At 39.9% G+C, this 12,731-nt stretch overlaps 1 protein-coding gene across 5 annotated transcripts in view; it reads right to left on the bottom strand.

The window, feature by feature from the left end:
• RAPGEF4 (Rap guanine nucleotide exchange factor 4) overlaps positions 1-12,731 on the bottom strand; it is a 304,737-nt gene that overhangs the window by 49,839 nt on the left and 242,167 nt on the right. For all 5 annotated transcript variants that reach the window (XR_009700414.1, XM_061184992.1, XM_061185019.1 and 2 more), the window contains 4 exons: positions 11,475-11,551; positions 10,921-11,067; positions 8,464-8,579; positions 3,131-3,219 (listed from right to left, as the gene is read on the bottom strand). Coding sequence is in view for 4 of the 5 variants with exons in the window: in XM_061184992.1 (XP_061040975.1) it covers positions 3,131-3,219; positions 8,464-8,579; positions 10,921-11,067; positions 11,475-11,551 (429 nt within the window). In the remaining variant the exon portion in view is untranslated. The remainder of the gene's footprint in view (positions 1-3,130; positions 3,220-8,463; positions 8,580-10,920; positions 11,068-11,474; positions 11,552-12,731) is intronic.

Here is a 12,731-nt window from a genome sequence, read left to right as displayed (position 1 = left end):
ATACTCATTTAAATATAGGTGATGAGTGTAATCCAAAGTTGTCGTCACTAGGTGTTACTAGTGATTTCAGTCCCATTATACTGAGCCACAGAAGATGGCGAGGTGTCAGACAGAAGCTGTATGGAACTTTTTTTCTTAGGTATGAAAGGATGTTCATTGGCATGTCTGAGTTTAACATCTAGGGTCATCTTTATATGTTTTAGATAGAAAGGATTTCTCTGAGAATAGGAGAGAAAATGCTTGCTTATAAGGCTCCCAGAGGCCTGTGCTATAAAGTAATTTAAATTTTGCTAAAGCAGAGATTTGAGTAGCGTGCTCCAAGGCTGGCGAGACTGTCAATCAGCATGGTAATCACCCAGCACCCACATCTCAATGTGGCTTTCTTATTCTCTGCTCATAAGCAGTAACTCTTGAGAACTGATTAAAAAAATCATTTCCTACTAGAAAATGATTTTCCAAGTCACTCAAGGACTAATTCTGGTCATAGAAGTAGAAAGTCTAGGAAACCAAAAGGTCTCAGGCAGAAAATACATGTTTTGGGGTAAACTAAGAGAATGTACTATCAAACCCAGGGGTGCTCATTTCTACTATGTAAACCAGTTCCACTGGCAACTCTGATATCTCTTTCATATTGTAAATCCCAAAACGCCAAGGGTCTCCCACCCCACTGCATCCATGAGTTTCATGGGGCTGAACTAAGATTATTTTTAGTGTCTAGGATGACCATATAGTAATTCATATCTTTGATTATAAGAAAGACAGATTTATTCTTTCATCCAATCCATGAACATTACTTGCAAGAATAACAAAATCAGAAAAAAACTGCAGGGAATAAAGTTCAGTATTAAATTATGATGTGAACTTAGTTCTAATATAAAAAATGGAATGGTCAGGAGTCATATCATAAGTGGCAGCCACGCTATACACTGATTTCTGGGCTTCAAGTTTTTAAGAAGCAATAATCCAGTCCCCTCCTTTTAAAGTCAGAAGTGACTTTAAAAGGAAGAATATATTTGTTCTTCATGGGTAGTAAAGATCTTACAGATCTTTTCTTAGATTCCATAGTCTCTAATGCACCAGAACGTTCCTTTTTGGACAATATTCACTTTAGAGAAGATGTTGTTTCTTGTATTATGCAATCACACATTCTGGGCAACAGTTAATCAGAGGGGGAAAAAATCTGTATTTTTCCTGACCTCGGGTCCTAGAAATTTGGTTTATTTGAGGTTATGTTTGCCTCTTGGAAGCAAGCAATCCTCTCATAACTGGTCCCTCAAGGATTTCCTTTTTCAAGAAAAGATCTTATCACATTCTCCTTGCTCAGACATCTTCAACCACTTCCCAAGGCTTAGCTTCACATTTAAGATGCTCTGAGATCTGGACCCTAATTCTTAAACGCTACCTTCTTTCTGACACTTATGTATACGATGGTCTAGCAAAGACAGACCACCTGGTCCTCCTTGTCTCTTTCTTGGTCAGCACTCATGTTGTCCCTCAGGATGGAAGGCTTCGTCCTCAGTCTCTAGTTACTGGTTACCTGCCTTCCTTCAGGGCCACTTCAAAGGCTGTATCCTCTGTGACACTCTGCCTGGTCCCCTCAGCCTTATGATCAAGTTGTTTGCACATTCCTTTAGGTCCTGTAGCAGGTTATAAGCTTCCTGAGGACAGGAGGGTGGTTTCTTGTTCACACTGCCTTGTCCTAAGCATCCAGCTTAGCACCAGCCCAACAAGATCCTCAACAAATATTGAACTGAAAATAGCTGCCCTGGAGCCAGAGATCCTGGCTTTTATATCTACTACTCCCCAATTAATTCACTACATAAAAAACCTTAGATAATGTATATAAAAAAATGAGAAACTGGAATGAGAAGATAAAATAAGAAGTAAATCAGTGGTAAAATACTTTTAGGGGGCATAATAATGTTAACTTTACCTTGAGTATATTGCAAAGATGACAGAACTGGACTTTGAACTACTACTAAGTTTTTTAGATAAGCCTTTGAACTTCTTTCAGTGAGAAATCTTCTTCTATGGAGTTCAGTGTGCTTAAAATATTAACCCATTATTCTGAGAGGCCAGTAAGCAAATGAATGTGGGCTGTTCCAAAGTCACACATAAGATGGTAACCAAAGTGGAGAATGATACCAAACTCTGAACACTTAATTCATTGGTGAGATTCATCTCATTTACCCTCAAATCTCTGTGTCTTAGTTAACAAGACTGGTTCACTGGAAGGTGGTATTATGAGTTGATTTTTTCCCCCAAAAAAGATATGTTGAAGTCCAAATTCGCAGTACCTCAGAATGTGACCTTGTTTGAAATAAGGTCTTTACAGATGTAGTCAAGTTAAGATAAGATAATTAATGTGGGACCTAATCCAATATGATTGATGTCCTTATAAAAAGGGGAAATTTGGACACAGAGACACATGCACAGAGGGAAAATGATGTGAAGTGACACAGGGAGAATACTGTGTGAAGATGAACATTGGAGCGACACATCTACAAGCCAAGGGATGCCAAAGATGGCCAGCAAACCCCCAGAAGCTAGGCAAGAGGCATGGAACAGATTCTCCCTCACAGCCCTCAGGAGGAACCGACCCTGCCGTCACATGGATCTCAGACTTCTAGCCTCCTGATCTAAGAAGCAATACATTCTGTTGTTCAAGCCACCCAGTTTGTGGCACTTTGTTATAGCGGTCCTAGGAATCTAATACAGGTGGTGTTCCGTTACACTCTGGGGCAGCCCAAGAATCTCAGAAAGAACCACTTTACTGCCAGTTGGAGAACAGCTGTGCCTTGTATGCAGGCAGCTTCAAATCCTTTACGGGAATAAGTACTATTTAAATTATAGCCTAAGAGGTGCCTACGGAAGGTGGGCTCTAAATGATAACTTAACAAATGCCTTTGGAAGGCTACTCTTAATATCTATGAACGAGACTGAGCCATCTACAAAGCACAACCAGGGCGGGCAGGCAGAGGAGGGTCAGGAGGTTGCTCTTCTAATGGTCGTACACATGACCCATTTCTAAAACTGCTGTGGCTACACACACTGAGAATGAACTCAGAATTTTGTTTTTTACAATGCTCTGCATGGATTTAATAGACACACAACTGTTCTAGGTGTTTACCTGTTGCTTCGTTTAAAGCTGGCTCAAGGCGTATCGTTTCTAGAAAATGCTCTAAAATTTTTTCAGGTGTTCCTGACATCACAGTATACCTGGATAAGAAATAAAACCATCATTAGTTTTTCAAAAGTGGGCAAATCATTAATATATAACATTTTACATATCTACGTTTTTTGGGTTTTTTTTGAGATCCCAGGGAACCATACGGACTCAACTTGTGACCCATATTCTCCATAAGGTAAGAAGGATCATGTACCTTGTCAAAGTCACACAGGAAGGCAACAGAAACATCACAAATTGAAGTAGTTACTAAAACATTATTCTTTTTTCCCTACATGGGACTAAAGTAAACTTCTTAGAGAGTGGCTCTAGCAGGCTGGGAACTGAGGCATTTCAGCCTTGTTCCAAGGGGGAGTGAAAAGGAACATGTAAATCCCAGGGCAGCTCAGGGCGAGGGGAAGTGACAGTAAACTAGGTTATCCATATATGGGTTACTTGTTGCAAAATTTCGACCGCACGCTGGATTCCCCTGCCTATTTCTGGAATGCTCTGTCTTTCCCAACTGTACACTGGTATGTGCTTTGGAAATGCAGCTAAGAAGAAGAGAAAAGAAAACAAACCCCCAAAACACCAGTGAGCAGACAAACCCCAGTAGCATCTGAGTAGGAAATAAATCAGTAGTGGAACATCCATATAACTTATTTCAAGGTCAAATATCAATTAGTTGGCAGGGTGGGGGACGTTAGGCATCATATCAGAAGATCCAGCCATGAAGCTCTTCAATCAACATGGGAGGATGTATTTTTTAAATTGAAGGTGGGTTATTTCAAAGTCATATTCAAGACGGTAAAAAACAGTGGGTGAAAACTATAGGCAAAATACATTAATGTGATCTGGGTACTCCTATTCCAAAACGTAGACTTTGCTCTTCTGCTTGGCATTTCACTTAGGGCAAAATGACAGGGAAGAAAAACAACAATGAAAATAAAATTCCCTTGTGTTTAGAAAGCAGTGGTAGAATTCAGCTCCAGGAGAACTCAGGTTTTTTTTGCCTCCTCACCAATACCCTTTCCCTGCCTGTTTGAGACCTTAGAGGAAGTGTGTTGAGATCCCAAGAATATCTCTAATGTATTAAATCTCAGGGTCTTAACCTCCTGCCTGAGGGAGTGAAGAAGAGGCAACGCAACATATGACCCTGTGCCCGTGAACACGGAGTGAGTGAAGCAACCCCGGATTTGAACGAGGTAGCAAATGCAGTCTATCTGGAAGATAGCTGTTACTTAAACCTGCTGTGTGTGTGCATGTGCGTGTGTGCACTCAGGACCGAAAGGAAGCTGAAGAGTTCAATCTTTGAGAGAATCTCGCTTTGGAGCCTAGAGGAAGAGCCAGGGAATTAAAAAAACAAACAAACTACTTTAATCCGAAAAGTATGACCCTGTTCTCAAAGTAAACAGCATAGAAGATGAGGGCTTTTCCTCTTATAGGCAATGACTCTTTGAGGGAAGGAGAGGGCGAATCTAAAAATGACTTTCAATACTTAAATGGAGAAAATTGCTGAGTTCATTCAACAATTCCTAAAATATATGATTCTTTGATGACCCTTCCAAGATGACCTGGAAGAGAGCAGCATCTGGCCACACGAATAAGGAACTGGAGTTGGAGAGGGCAGCCAGAAGGCTGGCTTCCCATTCTGGTGTTCTTGGTTAGGACATTTCTTAGCTAGGGTTTTTGTCTGGTCAAAAAGAATAAAGGCTTACCTGGGTGGCAAGCCTTGAATGCTCTCGGCTCACTAGTAAGAGAAAATGGCGTCTCTACTCTCTGCCCACCTGGTCAATTGCAGACATCAGGGCACCTGTCTTTTGCTGCCGAAGTCTTCCTCTAGTGGTACAACTGCCTTACCCTACCCTATCTCTCTTCTCAGCTCCACAGAAGGCTATTCAGGGGTTGGTAATCTCTCAGGACCAGGAACTCTGAGGAGGGAGGGACAGGGAGTTTCTGGCCTGTGATCTTGCAGCTCTGGGCTTGGCTGAAACATGTTATTACTTTCTTTCAGGCTGGACACTGCCAGGTGCCTACTGCTTGACCTCTGTTTAAATGGAGAAGACTTGAAGACCAGACAGTATGGCTCTCTTCAGTTTATTGCATGAAGAAGTTACTGTAGTCCAAGTTAAAGAGAACCCTGATTGGTTATATTATCTAAGCTGTGAGGTTCTAAAGTTGTGAGAGAAAATCTTTTTCTAACACCAAGTCTGGAAATGAGGACACGTCTATCTGCATCCAGAACAAAAAAAGAGGTGGGGAATGGTGCCTAAAAGAGACTATCTTTCTGCAAACAGGATGGAGTTGAATGATTGGGTGGTTGATAGTCTAAGGAAAAAGCAACACAGTCACTAAAACAGGAATAGTCATTTCAAATTCTCTCTTATTAAAACCACATAACCACAGAGCAGAAGATACGCAAAATGGTAAATATTTGAGGGCTTCATATAGTTTATCCATCATGAGAAATACCGTCTTGCTATTGACATTTTAATATCACACTCAGAGTTGAGTGGCTTGAGGAGAGTCAGGCAGTTTTGAAAGTTTAAAATGTACAGTCGTCCCTCAGTATCCACAGGGGGTCGGTTCCAGGACCCCTGCAGATACCAAAATCCATGGATGCCCAAGTTCCTTATATAAAATGGCATAGTATTTGCATATAACCTACACACTTCTTCTCAGATACTTTAAATCATCTCTATATTACTTATAATACCTAATACAATGTAAATGCTATGTAAATAGTTGTAAATACAGTGTAAATGCTATTTAAACAGTTGCCAGTGTGTGGCAAATTCAAGTTTTGCTTTTGGGAACTTTTTGAAAATTTTTTTTTTCCAAATATTTTCCATCTGTGGTTGGTTGAATCTATGGATGTGGACCCCCCACATATGGAGGGCCAACTGTATGCATAAACTATTCTGGATTTCTCAGGGTAAAGGTAAATCAGAAAAATAACGTTATCAGCACCAACATGGTGACCCTCTCTGAGCTGAAAAAAGATAATTTCTGAGGAGACAGAGGCCCTAAAGGATCCTAAATTTTAAGTCCATCCAGAGACATGGTTGTTGCCATGTTTGTCGAGTTGTCCAGAACATCAGGCCAAAATTCACTTACATGGTCCCCCCTGTTCAACTCTGGTCTGGCTCGGGAAAACTCAACACGGAAAATGACCCTTTGAAAGAGTGGCTTTTTACTCTTCAGGGAATGGCTGGCATGGTGCACTTCTGTGTATGCCTGATATTTCCTAAATGGTGTGCTGTGAAAATGCACGAGGCTTTGAATTATATAAGAAATTTAGATTGGTCTACAGGACACAAATAAGGAGATATAACAGAAATCAGATCCAGGCCTAAAATAAATTTAATGCGTGTGGGCTCTCCTTTTCCCTTTAGTTTGATTTCATAAAAAAATCTATATTTGGAGAGCACTCTGAATGGAAGCTGTTGTAACATGCAAACACTTTTGATCACCTTCCCATGCCATAAAGAGGTGAAGGAAGGGGGCCTCCGGGGCCCTCTTGGTCAAATGTTTTAAGGTTATGAAGAATTTAAGGCTTACTTTTTCAGGTAGCAAAATTTTCCTGAGACATCTGAGGCATTATTAAGTAATGTAGATGACCACTATAAAATGGTCTAGTTATACTTAAGAGCACTAAAGAAAATCACTGGGGGTAGTCCCAGACTTCACGTAAAAAATATTTTCATTCTCATCCTCATTTATGGGATGGAAGGACAACTGCTGAAAAACATTTGAGCAAGAACATTTTTCAAGAATGCATAGTAGTGAAAAATAGAAAAATAATAAAGAATTCTGGATGGTAATTTTATAGGTTTGTAAGTGAAGGGATAGTTTTTTATATAGTCTATTTTATGTCAGCCCTTTTGAATATATTGCTTTGCAACGTTTACTAGATAGTGTTGAGGAGAGAGTATCTATATACCATATTTTGCTAGAGTAAGTTGTGAGGCTAAAGGAGCATAGACTCAGAAGTTGGTCAAGCTGGACTTGAATGCAAGCTCTATCATTAAAAGTGTTGTCATCCTGGGCAAGGAACTCACTTCTCGGAGCCTAAATTTTTCCATCATCTGTTAAAAGGGGTTGTAATAAGGCTTAGATAAAATATGCAAGATATACTATGGTTCTTCAATAACATTATATTTCTTCCTGCCTTCTTTGCAGATATGTGGACTCATCCAGATAAAATGTCTGAGCCTTGGGCTTTCAGTCTAAACAATTAAAACTCATCATTTATGGTGAGTGTGTTGATTAATGGGAACATCCCATTTACTTGGCAAAAAAAGAAAAATACTTGGGATGCACTCCATTTCAACATAGTCTGTGGCCACATTTCTTTACCTACAGAATTGGTGTTTTTATTACTCTAAGATTAAAAATGAACGTTTATTTAAAAAATGAGATTCTGTAATTTTTTATAATTTCTTAGAGCTACATTTCCTGATTTCCCTAACTATTCCAACGTTCATACATTTGATTAAGAGAAGTCTCATGTAAGAAGTTGCAGCAAAAGATAGAACCGAACATAGACATACTGAAAAAGAGTCAAGTTAAATGGGTGACCTGATGTTAAATGTGAAGCAAATACCCTTCGGACGTTAGCAGGAATAAGTATGGATGAGGCCAAATGAATGTTTCCAGGCCACAGTCAATAGACTGTGTTGGGACTTCCCTGGTGGTCCAGTGGGTAAGACTCTGTGCTCCCAATGCAGGGGGCCTGGGTTCGATCCCTGGTCTGGGAACTAGATCCCACATGCATGCCACAACTAAGACCTGCTGCAGCCTAAATAAATAAATATTTAAAAAAAAATAGACCGTGTTATATTTGAAGTGTGGATTTCCATCAAAGATGCTCATTCTGACAGCACGATGAAAACACTTCTTGAGAAATCCTACATATGAAATTCAAATACCAAAGGTTCTCCACACCCAGGGGCCTACGTATCCCTTGAGCTGCCTGGCACGCCTATTCCCATTGTCCTCTGCAAAGCTATTGCCTTCTGCTCCAAGCTATTACAGTTGCACACATACAGAGGGAGTGTTTTTACAGTGGGGGAGTATTCTCCCCCGTATTACTCTAGGCAGCACCGAGCTCGACGCAGTGCCAGAAACGGATACATTATACTGCACACGATGTGTGATTAGTCAATAGAGAGAAAAAAAGTCACACACACTGCCGTCTTCCACAAAAAAAGGAGAACGTGCTATTGTAGAGATGATGATACCATGTGAAAAGGTTAATCATAGTCTGGCAATTGCAGTGTTGGATGCAAACCTACTTTTGCTGAGGCTGTGAGTTTCCTTGATTAGAAGCCCTGTTCCCTGCTGGGACCTTCTCCAGCACCAAGACATCTTGGTCATGTTCTTTAAGTCTGACTGTATTCGCCTCAACGTCCTGCAAATACAAATTACACCACATACAGATGCTGCCGTTTTCTCAGACAATGAAAAAAATTTCAAATGCTTCAGAAACTCATTTGGTGCTTGTGATGCTAATTGTTGCATCTACAAATTAAGTCATTTTCAAAGTCAAGGGCTGGAACGGTCAGAGAAAGGACCAGATGAGGTTGGAGGCACGTGGTTTTAAAACTCTGCTGTTACCCGAGATGCAGAAAATCAGCTGAGGAGATAGGAGTGTGCTCAGAGAAACCTTTGGGAGAGGGTGGTCCAGCGGAAAGAGGGAGGAGCCACTGCACTTATTCTTTATAAATATATGTGGCAAATAGCACTCAGCTTCAGCAGAGTTCTTTCATTCTGATTATCTTCTGAGGGTACTTAGTTTTCTTAGGAGTGGCATGTTTTCCCTCTAATCAAAAGACTTGTAAAAACTATCAGTTTGAAATGTGTTAAGAACACTTTTCAGTTATTTTGAATAATTTTATAAATTACATCCATGATAATGGTCCTAATCTGATTCTTTCAAAGAATAATTGTGGCTGAGTGCAAACTCCATGTGTGTAAACTTCCAAAAGAGTAAAGTTCAAATTTCAATGTCATTAAAAAATAATTTATTAATACAGAGTGAAGTAAGTCAGAAAGAGAAAAAGAAATACAGTATGCTAACACATATATATGGAATCTAAGGGGAAAAAAAAAAAAAAAGGTCATGAAGAACCTAGTGGCAAGACGGGAATAAAGACACAGACCTACTAGAGAATGGACTTGAGGATATGGGGAGGGGGAGGGGTGAGATGTGACAGGGTGAGAGAGTGTCATGGACATATATACACTACCAAATGTAAAATAGATAGCTAGTGGGAAGCAGCCGCATAGCACATGGAGATCAGCTCGGTGCTTAGTGACCACCTAGAGGGGTGGGATAGGGAGGGTGGGAGGGAGGGAGATGCAAGAGGGAAGAGATATGGGAACATATGTATATGTATAACTGATTCACTTTGTTATAAAGCAGAAACTAACACACCATTGTAAAGCAATTATACTTCAATAAAGATGTTTAAAAATAAAAAAAAATAAAAAAAAAAACTTAATGCACGTTTCCTCCTCATTTGGTTCCTATTTTAAGAGACTGGATAAAAACCAAATCAAATTCCATGTGGCGTTTTTTCTATATTAGTCAATGCTTTAATCTTTAACTTAACTTTTTTTGCATCAAGAGAACGCATTCCTAAGACAAACTTTGTTGTCAGAAATTTTGCTGCCAAAGGCAAAAGCTTAAGGTTGTGTAGGAATAGGTGTCCACACATAAGGAATGGGAACGAGACTATAAATCGTCATTAAATAATGCTAAATGTACCAGAAAGCACAGAAGGTGCATTTAGGATTTTAGGGTAGGAGAGAGAAAGATGCTTAGCCTGGGAAAGGCGTAGAAGGGAGTCGGCTCTGTGAGCCAGCAGGGAAGGGAAAAGAGCAAAGTGATCCTGGAGGGAACAGTCTCTCTGGGTGAGGTGGGATAGACCATGGGCCACCTGAAATGCCAGGAGTGCTGGGACAATATCGCCATGCCCAGTGGTCCACAATCAGGCTTCCACCAGCTAAAGCTGGGTTGTCCCTCCCAAGGGACCAGGAGCTGGATGGTGGGGAGAACCTAGGGACCATCTATTCTAACCATCACCCACTCTCACAAATACTTTAACAAGCTTCCATTAGGCCCATCTGCAGAGCCGTCTCTAAGTGCAATCTCATGGCTCCTCCTACCACCTCAGCTATTCTTCACCTACTTGCCAGAGTCTGAAATTCCTTTAGTGTGAATCAACTTGACAAAAAGCACTTGAAATGAAAATGCTTGGTTAGAGTAACCATGGTGGACATTAATTGCCACTAAAATGTAGTCACTTAATAAATCCAGAGGGAGTGTGAGGATATGAGAAAGATTCAGATTTGGGAAGAGACAGGAGGTTTAGGATAGAGAAAGACATGGAGAGGGAGGTGGGGAAGGACACAAAAGGGGAAACCTAGGATTGCAAAGAGAAATGTCTCAGACTTTGACATTTTGCCAAGGCATCCCTATTTGTCTTCAGTGCTCATGGACCAGTTCAGGTGTGTGCAGGGTTATTTGGTCCAGCACAGCGCGGCACATTTGCAGCTTTACTGGAACATCACCTCTGGACCCCAGAACCCACCCCAGCACACTGAACATGCCAGGTTTGTAAGCAAGGCCCTTTGGCCCTAGAGCATTAATCAATCACGGTGCCGCTCAATTAACACTACACTCATTCTTCTTATCTGGCAAAAGTGAAAATGGAACGCCCCTCAGCCACACTTCACCTTGGACTCACCCTCAGGATCCGGTTAAAATCCTCCTTGTCTACTCTTAAGAAATGGCAGTTATCTTCTCGCAAGACGATGGAGGCAGCTCTCGGGGCATCATTCACTAGCGCTAACTTGCCAAAGTCGTCGCCTTCGTGCAGCGTGCAGACCACACCCTGGAGAGAGCAACACATCCAGATAAAGGTGATCCCTGAAAGGGAGCAAACACCCACCTGCCCCCGCCCCTAAATCACTGTATATATCAACAGGCTGTACCCAGGGATGCCAAGTGCGGGGGGAATCACATAATTACATTATAATGTTTCATTTCTCTTTTTTATTGAGTCATCTGGGCTAGGGCCTAACTTAAATGTATACATTATAATCCAGGAGCCCCAGAAAGTTCAGTACTACTCTGAGTATAATAACTTAGATAATTTATGATTAGAGATGCTATAACGTCTTTTCTGCATAGAGTAACAATGTTGTAGCAAGTTTAATTGTAGCATTACGTTGTTAATACTTAGAGCCACTAGTATACGGAGCATAATAAAGTTTCAGAAAGAAAAAAAGATATATATACCTTGCCATAAATGACTACATTCACTGATCCTTTTAGAATAATGTACCAGGAGGTGCCTTCTTCCCCCTGGTTAAACACTAGATACAAAAAGATGAAAAGACTTATGACAAGAGTAGAAGCACATCAGTATAAATTACAGCTTATCAAATCATCATTTTTAAGTCCCCAGAATTACGCATTTAATTCCAGAAGGGAAAAAAAAATTACTGGCAAATACGAACTTATTCAGGTGGAATATTACTTCCTTTTCTTTAGAATGTGAAAGGAACAGAAATACTGCACTCCTTGCTGTGCCCTAAAGATACGTATTCAGTAGATACAAATTCACCAGCTATCCATTCCTTAAAGCAATACATTTCCCCCACAATTCATCAAAACTTACTAAGCTATAGAACACAGTTTTTAAAAGTATTCTGAATGGTAAAGTGAAGTTTGAAAACATGCAAATCAGCACTACATAGTGTTGATGGATGCATATCTACATATTTTTTAAAAAATGGGTTGGAATGATAACCACATCACATGGGGTAGGAGTTACCTTGGGGAGGGGAAGAGAAGAATGAGATAAAGGAGGGAACAAGGAGCCTTCAAATGTAGAATTTCATTTTTTAGAAAATATAAAAAATGAAAATATGGGAAAAAAATGAAAATATGAAAAAATATGGCATAAGGTTACAATTTGACAAAAAATGTTTTTTAAAAAGGTGTCTGTAACAACCTCTAGTTTTTTGTTTGAAATATTTAAGTATTTCATGATAAAATGAAAACCATCAGTAAGAGTAAGTGAAAAGAGTAAGAAAAGTTGTAAGTCATCAGTGATCATAAAAATTAAAAAAATATTAAAAGTGAACCTTTAAAATGTAAAGAAAAGACATTCTTACTAAAGTAAATATCAATGTTAGAAACACCACTTTTGATGACTAAAAGTAAAATATTTGAAACATCATTTTTAATTCTTTTTGCTTTTACAATTCATGGTCTCTGCTTATTTGACTAACACAACTCAGTCTGAAGAAAGAGCAAGATTTTCCAAACAACGTCTGTCGAAAAGTTAACAGGTCTCCATGATAAATGTTTTCTATGTTTCACTGGGTTTAGGAAGTGTCAGTTTAAATGGTGTGAAACTTATCTTTACTGTAGAACTCCTGAGAAACGTAGCATGCTGGTGTGTCTTACTATTCTCCAAGAGAGATTAGAGAAAGAGGCATTTCCTGATCTGAATACACCACTAACCATGTTTTTCAAGAAGGCTTTTGT

This window comes from Eubalaena glacialis, chromosome 1, assembly GCF_028564815.1.
Source record: "Eubalaena glacialis isolate mEubGla1 chromosome 1, mEubGla1.1.hap2.+ XY, whole genome shotgun sequence".
NCBI lineage: Eukaryota > Metazoa > Chordata > Mammalia > Artiodactyla > Balaenidae > Eubalaena > Eubalaena glacialis.
The sequence above is the reverse complement of the archived record's forward strand: the minus strand, read 5'-3'. Positions and strand labels throughout refer to the sequence as shown.